This window comes from Parasteatoda tepidariorum, chromosome 2, assembly GCF_982258835.1.
Source record: "Parasteatoda tepidariorum strain Cologne lab strain chromosome 2, Ptep-v5.0, whole genome shotgun sequence".
Classification (NCBI taxonomy): Eukaryota; Metazoa; Arthropoda; class Arachnida; order Araneae; family Theridiidae; genus Parasteatoda; species Parasteatoda tepidariorum.
Genome location: NC_141756.1, coordinates 46,848,415 through 46,870,021, shown reverse-complemented (window position 1 = coordinate 46,870,021; position 21,607 = coordinate 46,848,415). Strand labels below are relative to the sequence as shown.

The 21,607-nt window shown below is 31.3% G+C and overlaps 1 protein-coding gene across 1 annotated transcript in view; it reads left to right on the top strand.

Moving 5' to 3' along the window:
- Window positions 1–21,607, top strand: part of LOC107449834 (aldehyde dehydrogenase, cytosolic 1) — a 30,990-nt gene that overhangs the window by 4,603 nt on the left and 4,780 nt on the right. The window contains exons 2-9 of the mRNA XM_043042328.3: window positions 2,716–2,820; window positions 3,609–3,749; window positions 4,745–4,871; window positions 6,613–6,674; window positions 9,296–9,538; window positions 12,827–12,932; window positions 13,879–14,063; window positions 20,975–21,297. Of these exons, the coding sequence (XP_042898262.2) occupies window positions 2,716–2,820; window positions 3,609–3,749; window positions 4,745–4,871; window positions 6,613–6,674; window positions 9,296–9,538; window positions 12,827–12,932; window positions 13,879–14,063; window positions 20,975–21,297 (1,292 nt within the window). The remainder of the gene's footprint in view (window positions 1–2,715; window positions 2,821–3,608; window positions 3,750–4,744; window positions 4,872–6,612; window positions 6,675–9,295; window positions 9,539–12,826; window positions 12,933–13,878; window positions 14,064–20,974; window positions 21,298–21,607) is intronic.

The following is a 21,607-nucleotide window of genomic DNA, read 5'->3' as shown; positions in this document are numbered from 1 at the left end:
ATGATATCTGTATATTGAATCATGACATCAGTATCTTGAACCACGATATCAGTATCTTGAACCATGATATCGGTATTTTGAACCACGATATCAGTATCTTGAACCATGATATCTGTATATTGAATGATGATATCAATATCTTGAACCACGATATCGGTATCTTGAACCACGATATCAGTATCTTGAACCAAGATATCGGTATCTCGAACCATGATATAGGTATCTCGAACCATATAACATCGGTATCTTGAACCATAATATTGCGCTACTTTACTGTAATCGTAATAAGATGTTAAATCTAACCATATTTCCGTTTTAGATTGATCATATAGTGTCGTGTAATCAAATTTTATATTTTTTAATTTATATAGTAATAGGGTTCAACTTAGCACTATATTAAGTCTGCAACAAATTTGTACGATATTGAGGTTGAACGCAGGCTAAAATTGTTAACAGTGTAGATGCGGCTTTAAACCTCATTACTCATTTCAAGAATAATAATGCGAACTGAAAAAGAAAATGGTTTAAAATTTTTAAATTTTATTTATTTAATAATTTTTAAACCCAATTTTTAGACAAACAACATAAAAAATACAATTTAAATAAATAGTTAATGGTAACGGTTGAAAACAGACAACAATCTAAGTTACTTCGTTTAACTAAATTCTATGATGGAAAATATAATATAAAAAAATATAATAATAGAAAATATTATGGAATAAAAGATAGTGCAATATAAATTTTAACTCTAAATTTAACAATATAAGTATTTTTTTTAAATTCAATTTTCCCAATAATCTTATATTTAACGGTGGTTGAATTTGATAAGAATGTTTTATTTATTTATTCTTTAATTAAAGCGAGTGGAAATACAATTTAGACATAATAATAAATGTTCAAGGGCTGAAACAGACTAAACTTGTATTCCTACTTCGTTTTCAAAAATTCTGCTTTGAGTTTAATCACGTCAATAGAAAAGAACAAAATAGAACATATTGATATAAAATAAATTTTAATAACAGATTCAACCATAGGCTTTTTTTTTTATTCATACTATTCGAATATTAATTGGGGATTGGATTTGCTAAAAATGTTGCGAACTGAAACGAGTAACATTAATTAGAACATTAACAATTAGTAACATTAATTTTAATTAGATAACACTGTTCAAAAGGTCGTAATTAGGTTAAACAGATTATTTATTGTATTTCTAATATTTGTTCACTTACCGTAAAAGTTACAAGCTCTATTAATCGGGATTGAAATTGCAACTGTGAAATATGTATATCATTCGGAATGTTTAGAAATTTGCCCTTGAATAATAGGATTTTGAAATTATATTTAACAAAGGGAATTTTAATTGATTTGAGGTGAAAATTTTCTTGTGTTCTTGATATAAACTATTCTTCACTGATTTATCCTATTTTACTGAATTTTTCATATTATGAGATCCGAATTGATGTTACGCTTTGAAGGAAGGGGGGATTTGAAATCTTGACAGTTTGTGACGAGGGGTTGAGAGGGGTAACAAGTAGTATGATATCACACATTTTAATTACAATAAAAACATTCAAAATAAACAGTATATTTATTTTATATTACTTTTTTCAACAAAGCATGTTCACAGCTCATTATTACTATTACTTTCCCTCAGATTATTAAAACTCATAGTTAAAGCTAAAAAATATTCGAAATAAGATCACAAACATGTATTTTGTTTGTGAGCTAATAGTTTAATTTTATGAAATATATCGTGACTTGTGAGAAATGGTTAATAATGACACTTTATCAAAGGGGAGTAGGTCAAAAAAATTGACAAAAGTTTAGCTTCATTTATGGAATTAACCGAAAAGAGTAATAAATGAATTAATAAATTTGGTAGACGTAATGATTAAATCGATAAATATGAAAATTTTCCTGTATTTTCTTTTTTTAATTTAATATAATTTTCATGCGGAACCAAAAAAAATGGGACGAATTTAAACGATGTGACCAATTATGTAGCTGTCTCAGTGTGTACAAATACTCAAAAATTTTTTTTTTTTTTAATTCTAGAGATTATGTGTGCATTTAAATTAGATTTACTATTTAATTTGATAAAAAGTCATTTATACTATAGTTACTACGGCAGCAAGATTTTTGAAAAAATATGTATCTACTTTTACTGCAATATTTGATTGTTGTATACGTTATAAAATCTACACTACTTACAGACCACAAAATCAGTATTTTAATTCACTCGTTAAAATTAGTTATCTAAAAAATCAATAATCTTCTAAAAAAAACATTTATTTCAAAGATATTTGGTTAAGAAAAATGGTTCTTAGTTAAGTTAAACAAAACAATGCAATTTTGTCTTATTTTTTAGTGCTCTGTTGGTTTAAATTCAGAAGAAAACTTTAATGCAAATTAAACTATAAAAATTTAGTTATTTTTTAATAAATTGAAGTTAGTTTACGATTATTTTATGACAAATATATGAAAGTTAATCATTTGTCTGTTTAACATTTATTCGAAACTAAATGTGTATTTTTTATATCCAAATCTTAATTATTTTTATGCACTGCAAGTTTAATGCAATTTTCCTGTTTCTGTAAGCTATTCAAATAAACTTTTCTCATCCGAAATTGCAGATAATTATACAGACTTAAGTTTTACTTAATGGCACACAATTAAGCCAAATAAAATTATATATTTTATTTTTATTTTTTATAGATTTTTATCAACAATGAATGGATGAGTTCAGCGGGTGGAAAAACTTTTCCAGTCATTAACCCTGCAACAGCTGAGAAGATATGCGATGTTCAAGAAGGAGACAAGGTAAAATAAATTATTTGATTACAGGTTATTTCACACAAGATGATTCAAAAGGCAAAAAGGTAAACTAGGCTTACAAAAAGAATAGAAAATCACATAGCAACATTGTCGCAAACTTTAATACAGAGCCGCTAGACGGTGTTTCAAATTTTACGTGACAAAGGCAAAAAACAAAAATCATTCTCATCATTTCATTTTTACCATATTTCCTCACATTTATCACCGATACAATTAAAGAAGATTCTCAAAATTTTTTCCAAAAATCTGGAGACGATCAGTGCTACATGGAAGTGTGCATAACATACCAACAACATACCAAAAGGCGTACCTCGAACGGACGTATTTTAAACATACCAACAGTCGTATCTCGAATAAGCAACAACGATTCTTCAAACTAAAGTTTCCCGTGATGAAAGAACTGTTTTGTAAATATTTTTAAAAAATATATTTGAGACAAATCTGGTTATCGTGGTGGCTATGTGATTTGTCTTAATGTTATCATAAAAGCACCCTCTAGTGGTTCCAGGTAGTGTTAGCGATTTTATGTTTCTATGTTATTTCATTTTGTATTATGCATGCTTTGCTCATTCATTTTAATCACGTCATTTTGAAACACCCTGTGAACAGTTATTTTATTCGGTTACATCATTTTAAGGTATTACAGTCACTTTTAAGACAGGAAGAGATAAAAACGATTTCTTCAAAATCATAAAGTTGTTTATCACCTTAATTAGTAATAGCATTTTTCAACTTTTAAATAAAATTTTAATATTCTTGATTCATTTCTTCAGGCAGATATAGAAAAAGCAGTTCAAGCAGCAAGAACTGCCTTTAAAAATGGTTCAGTATGGCGAACAATGGATGCTTATGACAGAGGGCGACTTCTCAGCAAGCTGTCAGATTTGATTGAACGAGACACAGAATATTTAGGAGTAAGTAATTTGATTTATTACAGCATCTATCAGCCATTTGCATATTCTTAATTTCCAGCAAGTTGATACTGGTTAAAAAGAAGGAAAAAAAGAGCAATTGAATACCTTACAAGTAACGTCATTGTAGGTAAATTATAGCATTTGCCGATTCAGAAACCGATCAGGTTCAGCACTCACTCACCTGACGTAGGTTAGAGGAATCCAATCAAATCTGATTTAAATCACGTGGTTAGGCATAATCACTTCACTTCTTTTCCAGTTGCAGGAACTCGATTGTAAGTAACAACAATTAAAACTGTGCTTTTGAAATAAAATGGTTAAATAAGGAATAAAAAATTTTAAATATTGGAAAAATGCTATTTTATTTAATTGAGACGTTAAATTATATCATATATACAGAGAACCTATAAGCAATATTGATATTTGTTTAAAGAAAAATGTCAATACTGGGCAGTTCATTTATGACCAATATTAGTTTTAGTTAAAATAATATAAATCAATATCAATTTTAGCTAAAATAATATAAATAAAAGAAAACATAGTAAATATTCATGGGAACATATTTATGTTTCTTGTTAAGTAAAGAAAAATAAAGTAAAGTTCGAGTAAGCAAATTTAAAAAACAACTAGTCATTTTGATACTAAAGTACCATAATCAGTGAAGTGTACTTGCTTCAAAATCAATGAATTTATTTTTGTTTTATACACAATTTGTACGATATTACATAATAGTTAAATATAACGAAAAAAAATTACAGCACGTTCGAATTGTTAAAAATAAAACAGAAGTAAAATGCTCGGTGATTCGGTTTGGGATTAATTAAAGCGAATTAAATAAAAACAGTTTAATTTATTGCGCAGGTCAACTTCAAAAGCTAGTGGTTTTCAAAAACCTTGTGAAAATAGCATTCAGCATTTTATTCAAAAAAGTGTTTCAAAAATTTAAAAATACGGAATGAGGAAATAACTAAAAATTTCCAAACTGTTTTGTTTAGAATCTTCTTACTTTGGAAAATGGAAAACCTTTTGTTGATTCTACTTGGGAAATAGCAGCAGCTATTAAGACTTTGCGCTACTTTGCTGGATGCGCCGATAAAATTCATGGAAAAACTATTCCATCAGGTAAATAATTTGCATATTTTTATTTTTGTGTACTTAATTTATTGTCATTCATTATAATGAATGATTAATTATTTATTATCTTATGTGTAATTATATATTTGTTATGATCTGGGCAATTAAATATTCATTATTATTTATGTAATGAAATATTTATTATTATTTTTATAATTAAATTAATTATCATTTCATTAAAATGTTCACATTTTATAAATGTCTGCGTGTGATCTGTTTGCAGAAATACACAAATTTAACTTTATTTTTTTAATTAAAGATTCAAATATTGGAAAGGTACACTAGCTTACACTAGTTAGTACACTATTGGTTTGTACACTGGCCCCTACACTATCTAAATATGCGGATTGGGGGAGGTTCATCAACATTTATCTGAAACCACGAAAAAAATTTTGAAAGCGTTAGTAATTTGAAAAGAAGAATTTTATTTCATAAAAAGATAATTTAACTTTTTAACTCCTCTAAAGTTTGTGAACGATTTTTCACCCAACGTATAATATCTCTATTCTCAAGAAATTATTACTATTATTCAAATAATAAATCTATAAATTTTAATTGAACTAGGGTAGTTTAAATTGTTTGTCGTTCGAATAAGATCACGTCCCCGAAAATTAATCACTCCTCTTGATCGTGTGCTAAGTCTGATTTAAATAAAATGCAGGTTTGTAATATTTCAAGAAAGAGCTTCTTATTACGGATTTGATCCATTCACTGAATATTAAATTTACATGAACATCATGTTTATTAAAACATGCATTAACTTTTTTTTTTTTTAACATTCTGCATAAACTGATGTTTTTTTTTGCATTTTAATCATGAGTTTATCTATCTATACCTCTATTTTACAATATGCTGGAAGGAGCGTGATGGCTCAGGGTATAGAGCTTTCGCCTTCCAATGAGGTGAACCGGGTGCGAATCCCAACAAGAACCGGTTGATACGAATTCCACACCCGGCTTACACTGACAACAGTGCTGACGTAAAATATCCTCAGTGGTAGACGGATCATGGGTTAGAATCCCCTGGCCATTAGACTAACCATGGAAAGTTTTCGTGGTTTTCCTCTCCATGTAACGCAAATGAGGGTTAGTTCCATCCGAAATCCTCCATGAGGGTAAATTTGTCCCAACACTTGATCCAAGAGCTCCCTTGTCTTTTGGATTGGGTTCAAAATTGCAAGGCTACAGAGTTGAACATTAATAGTCGTAAATCCAAAAGTTGGGTCTGCTATTCAACAGCGGTTATAAAATAAAATAAAATATACTGGAAGAATATGTGACTAGTTTTATAAATACTTGCACACCTTATTGCATCTCGGTTGGCCTGCAGAATCACCTGACTTCTACACACGGAAAATCGTTGGGGGTGTTCGAACAGCGATCAAAACGTCAAATACTGTAAACATTTTTATAATTTAGTGGATTTACCCTACAAACCCTCAGTGACAGTTTAAACTGTATTAAACTGCATAGGACGTATTTTAAGATTTCCTAAGCTCATTTCTTAGTTGAATCTAAGTGTTCATCAATTCCAGAGGCTTAGTTATACAATATTAAATAGTGCTTCTTGTTATTTCTCCTGATGTGACTAATTTTAGGTTTGGTGTGCTTATTAATCTCTTTTTTTGTATAGTTTAAAAGTTACTACTTGTTTTAGGACCAGCATTTGTTACTTGCTTAAAATTTTTACTTGTTTTTAAAGCTTAATATTTTTTTAATAATTATTTTAGACGGAAGCACGTTTACATACACTCGATTAGAACCAATTGGGGTGTGTGGTTTAATTACACCGGTAAGTATTTGCTCATTTTCTATCCATCTAATCATTTATTATTATTTTTTTACATTTCTAATTATACGAATTAACTCTTTATCTATTTAAAAAAAAATTCTTTCTTTTTTTGTAGATTCCATATTTCTAAAAATCCATTAGAGGAAAAAAATCTCATCTGAATAATCTGTAGCAGTTAGAATTAGCAGTTAATATTCTTTTAAACATTTAAATCAAATATTTTTGTATTAAACTAGCAGGCTAATAAGAACTTTTTTTTGTTTTGAGTCAGACACAGTTTTTGCACTGTTTATTTCTTATTTATTTATTATTTGAGTCTATATTATCGTAAGAAATATAAGAACTCGGAAATGTCTTGCATGTTGGTCAATCATTTATGGAGATCTGGAGAAAAACATCATAAGAAATAGTAAATTTTTATGCTGATTTCATAACTTAAATTATCCACTGCATTTATTAATTTCGCATATCAGAGTTCAATTCTTTTCAAATAATGATTATTGTATTTTTGTTTGAACGAATCTGATGAATAAGTCAAAAGCTTTCTTAAAAAATTTAATTAAAATATTTTATTTTTTAGAAATATAAGAAAAAAGTTTTTTTTTTACGTCGGAAGTTGTTTTGAGCATTAACAAGTTTTTTTAAAAATTTAATTTAAAATTTTTGTGCGAGAAGAAAAAGCATTATGATTGTCGTTTAGTTTTAAATATATAGCAAAAAACGTATTCAGTTCGATTATATTTTGTGACTGATTTTGTAACTTGTTCTTAAATTAACCATTGCTGTAATAAATTGGCATGCTTAGCTTACAGTCGTAACTGTTGCGCATTTAATGTTCACGTTTGAGCATTAGGTCAAAAACTTTTGTAGATTAAAAATTTTTTTACTTTACTTTGCGCAGAACATAATATTTTTATGTTGTATTTATTTATTAAAAAAATTGTAATATGTATTTCAAGCAAATAAACTTTCAAATTTAAATTTTGATAAAATAATTAAGTCTTTATATATAAATATAAGTAAATGTTTGGGTGTCATTTTTTGATGTAATGATCATTAATGTCATGCATTTCTCGTGTAATGACCATTTAACAATCACTAAATTCTTAGGTTAGTAAATAGTTATAAAATTTTTTTAAATTCGTTTAATCAAAACTTAATGATTCTGGTTTCTTTTGTGGTATAACATGAACTCTTTTCCGTACTTTTTTCCGATGCTTTTTTACAGTGAGTCATTCATATCTTATAATTTGAGTCTTGTAGATTTTGTTTCTTGTTGAAAATGTTAAGAGATACACTTTTAAAATGTCCTACGATAAGCAAAAAATGCTGAAAATTACTTATCCTTCACAGTAATAATTAATAATGAATTAAAAAAATCATAAAGCTTCATTAACCGAATTTAAATTTTTTTAAAAATTATTTTATCGCATTTATGAGTTTGCTTTCTTTCAAGCTACAGATTTCTGCGTGAAAATCTGCTATTATTTGAAGCCCGGGGAAGGATATTTGTTCCCAGTATCAACGATCGACACAAAATTACATATTTATGGCCCAATACAGTACATATATTATACATATTTCTTTATAAACCTGTATTAACCTTGGCTGTATAATCTCAAACTCTTAAAAAAATATTTTTCTACAAGCTTCCTGTTTTATTTGCTTAGCAACTGTGGATAAAAGAGAAAATCTGGTGCTGATAATGAACACAAAGTAGCATTTAAGATAAGATGTATTGTAATCTCAGGGAAAATTTAGTAATGATTTTTTTTCCATTATTAAAAGTTCTAAGGTTAGAAGTAGACCCTTCATAATCTTATCTGATTATGTTCTTAAAAATGATTAAGTTCTTAAAAGAAAATTATTCATTTAGCTTTCGAAAGGGAAACATCTGTATTTTGTGAAATAAATACGAATTTTTTTTTCATTTTCAAAATAGAGATGGTGTTATTTATAAAATTTTAAAGGCCGTAATTCTATTATAAATTTTCTGTATGCTAAATAAAAAATTTTGTATAGGTAATTTCATGATTTGCAAAGTTTATTAAGTGCGATATTATTTTTTGCCCAATCAATCAATAAAATACTTTTAACGTTTTTTTATAAACTGATTATCTGATTCACTCAATACGTGGATTCTCAAATTCACTGATTCACTCATACGCTGTTTCATTGCTTTGACTTCTTTCTTTACTCGTTCTTTTCTTGTTTAATTAACTCTCTTTATTTATAAATCATTCACAATAACAGTTGAGAATTCATAGTTATATGCATTAATTAAGTGTCAACACGTTAAAAGAATCCATAGGAAAAATAAACTTATTAAATAAAACAAACGAAAAAAATCGGAAAAAATGACCTCTCTCGTGCAAAATACATTATAAATAAATAAAAAAGGTTTTTATGCGAACGTGCTTTATTGACTCGAAAATATATTCTAAAAGTAAAATTCTTTGTCATCCAAAATAATAAGCGAATTTCTCACTTTATTTTATAAACACGAGCACCTACTTTGGATGCTCTTTTAGCTCGTTTGTTCCATGAAATTAAGAGAATGTTAGCTACTTTTATTAATGCTAGTTTATTTATTTCATTATAAAATAATAATTCTGTTACAGTGGAATGTTCCATTGATTCTCTTAAGTAATAAACTAGGACCGGCTCTAGCAACAGGTAACACCGTAGTCTTAAAACCTGCAGAACAAACACCATTGACTGCCCTGTATGTTGCTAACTTGGTGAAGGAGGCCGGCTTTCCTCCTGGTGTCATTAATGTGGTACCTGGTTATGGACCAACAGCAGGTGGTACCCTTACTACCCACTTAGATGTGGATAAGGTTTCGTTTACTGGTTCAACTGAGGTAATTAGAAAAAAATTAATGTATATTTCACATTTCGTTTCAGTAAAAAAAAATTTTTTTTTTTACATTTATACAGGGTGGTCCTAAAATACATGTCAAAAATGTAAAGGTAGGTAGAGGGGACTTAAAAAAGCATATTTCTTATAGGATTGTGTGTGCGGTAATGCCGCCTAGAGCAGGTAGGTAGCGCTGATGACTGCGGCGCATAAAAGCGCTTGCTAGCTGGATTCCCGCACGGATCTCAAACAGCATGCATCATCAATGTGGAGCTTACCGACGTGCATTTCATGTGTGGGGCTGCACAAGGAAACGAATTAGCTGCTCAGAGGATGTACAGGGAGCGTCAGAAATCACCTGGACGCTGCCTACGGCCAGCATTGGATAGGACGGGGTGGTCCAGTTCCTTGGCCACAGCGTTCTCCTGATTTAACCTGCTTGGATATTTTCTTTTGGGTCATACTAAAAGCCTGGTGTACGAGAGTCCCATCAAGAAGATCTTGTTGCCCGCTTGTCTGTTGCTGCTTTACATGTGCTCGAAAGGCCTGACGTCTTTTCTAATGTACGCCGATCCATGCGCCGTCGCTTTGAATCTTGTATCGATGTTGGTGTCTGCTCTTTCGAGCACCTCTCGTAAACTGTTGATAAATTTTTATTTTCTTTTGTCTTTGCTTGTCTTTTCAGTTTCCTCTGATTCATACTGCTTTACAAGCTAGTGCTTTAATGTGCCATTACCGCACACACATTCCTATCCGAAAAATGCTTATTTATGTCCCCTCTACCTACCTTTACATTTTTGACATATATTTCAGGACCACCCTGTATAAGAATACTTTTTTAACCCTTTAAGGCTCACATTTGTTGAAAAAAACAGGCAAAAAAAAATAAGCTTTATTATTTAAGAAAACATATTTTAGAGCCTTGTTTCGGGAAAAAAATTTTAAAGAAATGAAATCAATCGAAATAAGGATAAGAAAGAAGGCTGGTTGTTTATTTTTAAATAAACAAATGTTATTGCATATAATCATATTTAAATGACAAATATCTTCAAAACTATTATTTTCCTTATCTTTCATTTGTAATTTCCAATTCTTGCCTTGTTTCGGGAAAAAAATTTTAAAGAAATGAAATCAATCGAAATAAGGATAAGAAAGAAGGCTGGTTGTTTATTTTTAAATAAACAAATGTTATTGCATATAATCATATTTAAATGACAAATATCTTCAAAACTATTATTTTCCTTATCTTTCATTTGTAATTTCCAATTCTTTATTTTATTCGAGAATGAAAATAGCAGCATAAATACGACCCCTTTCGAATTATTTCGAATAGGCACAATTTTTTCTGTTTAGCACGCTCGAATTAACTTGAGCGCACCCATTAAGGGGTAAATGTACATAAGTATACTTATTTGCTTGTCTTTTATGCATACATAAAAGTATATCATGCAACTACTGTTGCACGATATATTTTTTCACAAAACTTCTTCTGATTTACAATTTCCGCACTATCAACACATTTAGACCCTGAAATAGTGTTCGCGCTTATAGCTAAGAAAAAACGGGTCAAAGGATTCGTAACAACACATTCATAGCCACAACCTATACAAAGCCCACTAAATGATAAAAGTCTATCCCATTTGTCAGTTCTAAGTTTAGACAATTGTTTACCACAAAGATGGTATAAATAATTTAATATAATGGCTTTGCCTGAGAGTAAGGTACTCAAATTGCAGCAAATTTATTTTCTTTTACGAATTATCTTCGAAAACCAACCTTAATCAAGAACTAATTTTTGAAAAAGTATTCTTGGCACGTATTCGAGGCCCTCGACCTGTATGGGACAAACCAGTAAATGATAAAAGGAAAACTTTTTTTTATTTATTCGAGCTCAAATTCAACTTTATTTTGCGTAATTAATGGTTTAATGTTGTTGAACTTAGAGTTATTACTATTTTTAATTGCCTTTATTGATTGTCACTTTTCTAACTCTCTGTGTTATTTGATATGTATCCTTTAAAAAAAACTGTATTGGGATAAATTTATAACATCTTGCTTGGATTTGGTTCAAATTAGATTTGTGTACCTTTATCGCCTGTACAATTTGTTTACTATTATTCTGAGTGTTTCAAATCGATTATGAGGTTTTGGAATTAAGCACGCCACGTACTCTTTTGAGGAGCCTAACGTGACGGCGAGTTATCTTTCTGTATGCCACTTTCAGGGATGGGTCGGGGGCTTATCTCTTACTTCCCTTTTTTAAACATTGTTTTATTCAATGTTAATATTGTGGGCCAGGATAGCCTGGTCGGTAGGGAGCTGGGCCCATGTCCTAAGAGTTGGTGAGTTCGATCCCCGCAGGCCGAGGACTCCGCTTGTAGTAAATAGTGACTGATGCACGTCAAATATGTCGAGTCGCAAAGTCCTCCATGTTCCCATAACAAATCAATACCTCTGAGTGTACTGATCCAAGAGTTTCCTTTTCTTCTGGATTGGTTCAAAATTACAAGGCTACGGAGTTGAACATTAGTAGCGGTAAACCCAAAAATTGGGTCGGATGTTCAACTACGGATATAAAATAAAAATTTTTTTTTTTAATATTGTGAGACGAGATGGCTCAGGGGATAGAGCGTTCGCCTTCCAATGAGGTGAACCGGAGTTCGATCTCGGCGATAGCTGGTCGATATGAATTCCGCATCCGGCTTGCACCGACCACAGTGTTGACGTGAAATATCCTCAGTGGTAGACGGATCATGGGTTAGAGTCCCCTTGCTGTCAGGCTAACCGTTGGAGATTCTCATGGTCTTCCTCTCCATGTAACGCAAATGCGGGTGAATTCCATCAAAAAAATCCTCCACGAAGGCAAATTTCTCCCAATACTTGTTCCAAGACTTCCCCTGCATTCTGGATTAGGTTCAAAATTACAAGTCTACGGAGTTGAACATTAGTGATCGTAAAATCAAAAATTGGATAGGCTGTTCAACGACGGTTATAAAATAAAATAAAAACTGTTAATATTGTGACAGAAATTTTCGTTCTACAACTCATCAATCGTAAGAAATAATCATTATTTTGAACTTGTCCCTCTGTATCTTGTTTATACAATGAATTGCTATAAGCACAAGTTTTGTGTTCCGAGGGCTAGAATATTTAATTCAGGTTTTAATTTGAAACGCCAAAACTGTAATGTTTGAAATATTTTATAAAATAGATTATTCATGAAATAGAAATTGCCTTTTAATTGAATTTATGTGGCAAATTTGGTTATAATTTTTTCTTCATTAAATTTTAGGTTGGTAAACTTATTCAACAAGCTGCTGGAAAGAGTAATTTGAAGAGAGTAACTTTGGAGATGGGAGGAAAGAGTCCATTAGTAGTCTGTTCTGACGTGGAAAATCGTGAGTGGTGGTTGTTTGACGTTTAAATGATATTAGCCACAGCTAAGGAGAACATTTTATTCCTAATCTATTATGTCAGAAGACGGCAGCTCACTATGCATTTGATATCTTGGTTTCCACATATAGGAACTTTTTATTCTTTATCAACCATTATTTTCTTAGATAGCACCACACAATAGCATATCTTTTTTGTTCTATTTTGAAACATTTAATTCCTAATCTTACATTATACTATAGAACAACAACGTCATTGGTAATATAGTTGCCGGTTTTTGGATTATTTTATTTCTAACCAACCATTTTATCACAAGACAGCAGCATGCGATATTCATATCAATAATTGATTTTCGTATTCTAAATTAAAAGTAAAATAAAATTATACTCAACCTAGACAACGAAAACGTTAATAAAAGCTTATATGAATCTTACAACGAGTTGATTAAGTCTTTTACAACAAATTTTAATTCTCTCTTTTAACATTCTTAGCAGTTTATATTCTTACCAAATTTCTCTGACAAGTAACTTGAAATTGTTTAGTGCACCTGTACCCAGAGACTTCAATTACTAAGGATACTCCGTAGTTTCAGAAAATATTTTTTTTCGTAGTAGAAAGGGTAATGTAGTTATAATTTAATAAATTAAAATTAAAAGAATTTTGTCCACCACTAATCACAAGCAATTTAAACTTATAGATATAAGGTCATATAGACGAATGCTTAAATTCTGAAGTTCTAATGCATTTTTTTAAAGGAAAGGTTTGTTCGCTTAAAAAAAAAATTCTGCATTAGTTCACAACCACTGATGAAAAATAATAATGTTAAGAATAATAATAATATACCGTTGGAGTAAGTTGAATAATAAGTTGAATAATATTAATTAGGATTTTTTTTTATTTTGTTATATTAAATAATGACAGTGTAAAATTCAAAATGTGTTTCTCATCTAGTGGATCAGGCTGTCCAAATTGCTCATCATGGTCTCTTCTTTAACCAAGGACAAGCTTGCTGCGCAAGTACCCGCATTTTCGTTCAAGAGGATATTTACGATGCCTTTGTTGCCAAAAGCACAGAATTGGCAATGAAACGAATTGTTGGTGATCCATATGATGGTAAAACAGTTCAAGGTCCTCAGGTACATTAAATCGATTTTGAAATTAATTTCAATTTAAATGTAATACTTAATAGGGAAAATCATTCCATATCTGGAAAAAAAAAACTAAAATATTCAACATTAAAGTAGTACATTTAACAGTATTTATAAAAAACAGGCATCAAATGCTTTAACGATTATGAATGCTTGGGATATAATATATTTTGAAGCGAGAAGCCAATTACGTTTTAAATAGAGTTTAAACTTGACCAATGAACATTAAATGAAATCTGAATCTTTTTTACAAGGCGTAAAACGATGAGAAGAAGATTAACAATGGAAAGTGTTGTGCCTTATTCTAATGCTAGCTGAAAGCAATACTGCGATAAAATAAATACGTGACAAATGTAATGTATTAGCATGTACACTGATAAAAAGTGTTATATTTTTATATTTCTTAAAATATTAGGAAATAATTAAACAGTTTAAGAACGAAGCACAATTAATCGCTTTCATGCAATGTGTTTGATAAACATTTTAAGTGAAGAATGGATCGATATGTGTTACTTTATTCCTCTTCCAATAGACTTTTCACATTTTCTCTAAAATTTCATGAAAAGTATAATAATGAATTTATTTACAACAAAAAAAGCGCGAGAAAGAAATCATGAAAATTAGTATTATCTATATACTAGCTGTACCCTGCGTGCGTTGCAACGCTTTCAGTTTGAATTTAAATTTTGTATTTAAGTGTGTAAATGAGATTTGTGGATTTGTGATTATGATTTGAATAGAGAATTTTATTTAATGGTGAAAAAACCAGTGATAGTCTCAACAGTTAATTCTCCAGGATATCGTTAGTGCATTTTCAAACAGACATGTATGGTGATGCACACCGACCATGAAACATATTTTGGATGATGATCTGAAATAATTCTGGATCAATGGCGTCATGAATATTTCTGCTGATATGAGCTGACCAATTTGTCCTGGTGTGAGTTTTTCAATAAGCCAAATCATGTGGCAATTCTCTTTTTCTGCCGTTCAATAAAATGCATCAAACACCGTGTCTCTCTAAAAACATGACTTTTCGCAATAAAACCAAGTTTAGAGCTTAATATTTGTTTTAACTCACGTGTGATAATGTATCATGAAGATCCGATGATGTTTGCCTAAGTTACTAAAGCTCTTTAATTTTAGCTCAAGCAGGATTGCATGTGGATGTAATAAATAACTCTAGCTGTCCATATGCGCACCGATACTTGTAGCAGCACCGAATGAAGTCATTTGGAAACACGAATGTACTGACCTATATTCGCCAAGAAAAGTTTCTATTGATTTGCTTGACCCGATAACAACGTTGATAATGGCTCGGCTGGCGACGTTAAATCTGGTAGTTACACTTTGCCTCCAGAACAGCAAATTCCAGCTGTTTCATTCTTAAATTTGAGAGCACTACAAAACATACATAATTGATCCATTTTTCCGATGATGACGCTTGGGTGAAAGACTATAGTTGGTTGTCGGATCATAGTGAAATGCACTGAGATTCAAATCAGAGTATTGGCAGCGTCTGAATAGCGAAGTGCGTTCTTGATTGATTTTTATTCTTGCATCCCGTTGCTCTGATGTTTCCGACGAACGGGCTTGATAAGTGCGTAGTTGATTTGTTAACAGTCTTCTTTCCCGTTGCTCTGATGTTTCCAAGGAACAGGCTTGAGTAGTGCGTAGTTGATTTGTTAAAAGTCTTCTTTCCTGTTTCTCAGACGTTTCTAAGGATCAGGCTAAAGCATTGTATTCTCGATTAGTTTCAAGTCTTTCTTCCCGTTGCTCCGATTTTTCTGAAACACGGTTAGTTCTCTTCTTGAGTGCTTGAGATGTTGATCGACTAAGAGCGATTCGTTTAGGCGGCATATTTTTGCAAATATTCTCTTTCAAACAAAAAGAAATGTAGAAGTTGACAGTGGTCGCAAATTTGCTAATTCGAAAATTCACGTATTTATTTTAAATAATAAAAAAGCAATAAAAATGAAATAAATTAAATAAGAAATATAATAATGATAAAATTTAAAACAAAAATCTATTTTTGGTAAAAATATACTTGTGGGTGCCGCTTGACGAAATTGGTAACTTATGTTTATCACCATTCCTGTTTGCGTGGAACACCGCGGTAACAGGAATGGCTGCCAAAACATAATGATATTTTAATAATACATTGGAAAATTTCAGCAAGGCATCGGCCAAAACTTTATAAAATTGCAATGAACCCAATGTAAGCAAAATTAATAAACCCAATAAAATGCATTTTGAATCGAAATAAAAATTAATGGAGTAAGCACAGAAAGAAAAGGAAAAAAAAAAACATCTCACTTATTCATTAAGCTTGAATTTCCTCAGTTTTAGGTGCACAGAATTCTCTAATAGCAGTTAGATACTGTCTAAATTTATCATGAATAGAATCTGTGTTCCTCCATCGCCACATAAATTCGGCGAAATACGAATTGAAAATGGCGTCTGTGGTATCGGAATGGCGGTGACATTTTTTTCTAAAGTCCTTTTTTTATGACTGCCCACATACCTTCGATCCTATTGATCAGAAGCAAAAGTAACCTAACCAGCCGGTATCCAACATAGAACTAACGGACTTCTGAAATTACATATACCGTTGAACATTTAAAAATAACGCTGAAATTTAAACGAATCAGAATCACGATTGGGATTCAACATCGGCCAGCTTGGAGATCAACCGCTATCACAACTTGGTGAGAGTCAAGGGGCACCCTCAAATATAGTCTACTCCTATTTTTTAAATGAAATAATTAAAATGAATGTGAATTCGCAAACTTTGTAATAATAAACAATCTAATAGTTTTCAAATGACAACTGTCAGCAATGAAAAATTGCATACTGAATTGAGCTAAAATTGCATACTAAATATAAATAATTATTAAAAGCGTGCAAGATGAATAAAATTTGCTTTTGCCTTGATTTTTATTAAACAGTTTTCACAATACTAAATCCGTGATACGACCAATAATTACGAAACTTATTCTCGTTGATTTTACGTGCTTGTGCTCACCTGAAATAAAGAACCGAATTATGATTAAATATTAAAGTATATGAAATTTACATTTCTAAAAGAATAGAGCTATTAGATAGAAAATATCACTGTTGTTATCTTCAAGATATTTGAAAACTGCTTCGTGTACAGCAAAATTTAAAACAATGGCTAACTTTTAACCAATCAGAAAATTCCATTTCGATTTTCGCTGATACCGCTGGAACGGTTTGTGGCAGAATGTTCTATTGTGAATCTAAACCATTCTCGAATCCTTCTGAAGGTACACAGAAAATTTCATTTAAATCAGTCCAGCCGTTTAGGAGGAGTTCAGTGACATACACACGAACAGTCGAAATATATATATAAAGATATAAAAGTGAATGTGTGTCTGCCTGTCCTCTATAGACTCCTAAACCATCCGACAGAAAGCTATGAAACTTGGCATACAGATAGTTCAAAGCACGAGGAAGGTTTCTGTCGACATTAGAACATTCTGCGATAAACCGTTCCAGCGATATCAGTGAAAGTCGAAATGGAATTTTCTGATTGGTTAAAAGCTAGCCATTGTTTCAAATTTTGCTATAAACGATTCAATTTTCAAATATCTTGAAGATAACAACAGTGATATTTTCTATCTTATAACTCTATTCATTTAGAAAAGTAAATTAAAGTAAATTGCATATACTTTAATTTTTAATTCACGCGTTTCTTTATGTCAGGTGAGCACAAGCAAGTAAAATCAACGAGAATAGATTTCTTAATTGTTGGTCGTATCACGGATTCAGTACTGTGAAAACTGTTTAATAAATATAAAGACAAAAGCAAATGTCATTCAAATTGCACGTTTTCAGAAATATTTATATTTAGTACGTAATTTTAGATTAGCACAATTAAATATAGTTTTCGAAGATTTAAGTGCTGTGACAGTTGTCATTTGAAAACTATTATTTTGTTTGTTTATTTATGCAAAGTTTTCGAATTCATCCATTTTATTTCTTTCATTTATAAAATTGATTTTTGTTTTAAATCTTATAATTTTCATATTTCTTATTCATCTCATTTTTATTGCTCTTTTTATTATTTAAAATATGCATGTGATATTTCGATTTAGCGAATTCGCGACCACTGTCAACTTTTACATTTCTTTTTCTTTGTCAGAAAGAATATTTGCAAAAATATGCCGCCTAAGCAAATCGCTCTTAGTCGGTCGACATCTCAAGCGCGCAAAAAAGAACTACCCGTGTTTCAGAAACATCGGAGCAACGGGAAAAAGACTTGAAACTAATCGAGAACAGAATGCTTTTGCCCGTTCCTTAGAAACGTCTGAGCAACAGGAAAGAAGACTGTCAACAAATCAACTACGAACTACACAAGCCCGTTCGTCGGAAACATCAGAGCAACGGGAAGCAAGAATGAAAACCGACCGAGAACGCATTTCGCTATTCAGACGCTGCCAATACTCTGATTTGAATTTCAGTGCATTTCACTATGATCCGACAACAAACTATAGTCTTCTCCCAAGTGTCATCATCGGAGAAATACATCAATTATGTATGTTTTGTAATGCTCTCAATTTAAAAATGAAACAACTGAAATTTGCTGTTCTAGAGGCATACTGAAACTACAAGATTTTACGTCACCTGCCGAGACATTATCAACCTTCGTATCAGGTCAAACAAACCAATCGAAACATTTTTTTGGCGCATATACGCCGGTACAATTCGTGTTTCTAAATGACTTTATTCGGTGCTACACGTATCGTGAACGAGAATTACATCCCAACATTCAAAGTGCAAGGCCAAATTTATCATCGTGCAGGATCACTTCTTTCAATGCCTAACGCAGATCATAAATTTCTACAAATTTATTTCATGGATAACACAAATGATCAAGTCAATCAACGTTGTCAGGTAAACAATGGCACTAAACGAAAAATTGTTACCGTATTACAAAAATTTTTCGATCAACATAATCAGTTAATTAGGCTGTTCACAATTGCCCTTGACTAAATGTCATCCGATATTTACAAAGTTGTTATTAGAGCTGAAAAAACACCTGTAGGCCACCACAAAGGAAAATACAATTCGCCAACATTGGATGAAGTGGCTATTGTTATAGTTGGCGAAGAATTTACCTCCCGCGATACAGTTCTTCATCGCAGAAATCGTGACGTTCAAAGAGTTCTCAGAAACTTATCGATCATATGATGCATTGCAATATCCTATTTTATTTTGGTGAGGAGAGGAGGGATATTATTTTAACATAAAATTAAGAAGTCCGCAAACAGGCGAGAAAACCAATAAGAAAGCAAGTGCAATAAGTTTTTATGCATATAGATTAATGATTGCCAAAACGCTGATAATCATACTTTAAAATGTCGACAATTAGTTCATTAATACATTATCGATATGTATGCGAAAATTGAAACTGAACGCCTACTGTATATTAAATTAAATCAAACCAAATTACGTTCAGAAGAATGCATTCATTTACAGGATGCAATAATTAATGATGGTAACGTTAATCCTAATGATGTGGGGAAAATGATTATATTGCCGACTACATTTGCAGGGAGAAAAACTTGGACTCCCTGCAAATGTAGTGTTCATACATGTCTGAGTATTCATACATGTGCCTTGGACATGTATGAATACTCACGGGATGCAATGACATATGTTCTCGCATATAGGCTCCTAGATTTATTTATTACATTTACGTGCAATTCTGCTTGGGTTGAAATTAGAGATATTTTGTTACCAGGACAATCATCATCGGATCGTCATGATATTACAGCACGTGTGTTCAAACAAAAATGATAATCTTTACTTGATTTCATTGTGAAGCATCATGTTTTTAGAGAGACACGGTGTTGGGTGTACTCTATTGAATGGCAAAAACGAGGATTGCCTCAGGCACACATTCTAATTTGGCTTATTGAAAAAAAAACCACCTTGCCAAACTGATCAGATATCAGCAGAAATTCTTGATGTCACCATAGATCCAGTCTTATTTCAGATCATTGTCCAAAATATGTTTCATGCTCCGTGTGCATCACCATACATGTCTGTTTGAAAATGCACTAATGATATCCTAGAGCAGGGGTCCCCAACCCTATGCCCGCGGGCACCATGGCGCCCTTCATTCGGTTTAGATGCGCCCGCTACTTGTGCCCAACAATAAATATTTCCGTTTTCAATTTTCCCATAAAATGTTATGTAATTCGTTTTGCTTTCTCAATATGGATGATAAACCTAACCAAAATAGAAATCGCCAGGAAAAGGATCTCCATTCCCACAGATATAAGCACAAAGCAAAATATAGCTGACCACTCGCGAATTGAATATATGAACTCTTATACTTTGTATGTTTTTCAAGCAATTTCGTAATAATTTATTTTACTCAAGGATATTAATACTAATTATATTCATATGTTAAATTAAATTTTTTGTGCATTACATGCAGTGTATATTATTTCCTATGTCTACCAACTATAAATTTATCTTGAAAAAATAAATGGTGCCCGCCACTCGACCGATATTCTGGTATTTGCTCTTAGGTACAAAAAGGTTGGGGACCCCTGTCCTAGAGAATTAACTGCTGAGACTATCACTGGTTTTTTTCACCATTAAATAAAATTTGCATTTCAAATCATAATCGCAAATGTCATTTACACACTTAAATACAAAATTCAAATTCAAATTGAAAGCGTTGCAATGCACGCAGGGTACAGCTAGTTATAAAATAAAATAAAAAACTAGTTATTCATAGCAAAAATAATAAACTTCAGAAAAAATACCATGAATTCGATTTGGTATTCGTATGGTACCATCATGTTATCCTTTAAGAGTTTTTTTAAAAAAATCTGTAGCATATGTTTTCTGCATTTTTTCAGATTGATGATGAGCAATTCAATAAAATCCTTGAATTGATAGAGTCTGGTAAGAAAGAAGGCGCCAAGCTTGAGTGTGGCGGAGGACGTCATGGAAACAGAGGATACTTTGTGCAGCCAACTGTTTTCTCAAACGTTCAAGATAACATGCGAATCGCAAAAGAAGAAATTTTTGGGCCTGTAATGCAAATCATGAAGTTCAAAACATTGGAAGAAGCTATCGAGCGATCCAACAATACTGAGTACGGATTAGCAGCTGGCATCTTGACAAAAGATTTGAACAAAGCTACTCTGTACTCGCAACAAGTGCGGGCTGGGACAATATGGTATGATGATGCGTAAAATTTATTAGAATTTTCTTTCAGCTTATCTGATTCATCTCTCATTCAAAACTGAACGAGAAGTAGCATTTTGAAATTTAGGAATAAAAAAAATCTAACTTTATTAAAAAAATAGTTAAATATTTTTTTTTAATGTTAGCAGTGTTTTCACTCCTTAAAAATATATTAAATATATTTAAGTGAATAGAATTTTACCTCAATAAGAATCCACAATAAAAACTTATTCCTCAAACTTAAGTTTCTACAATTGCGTAATCAAAGCAGTGCGTCCTGGCTGCACCATCCTGATGAACTG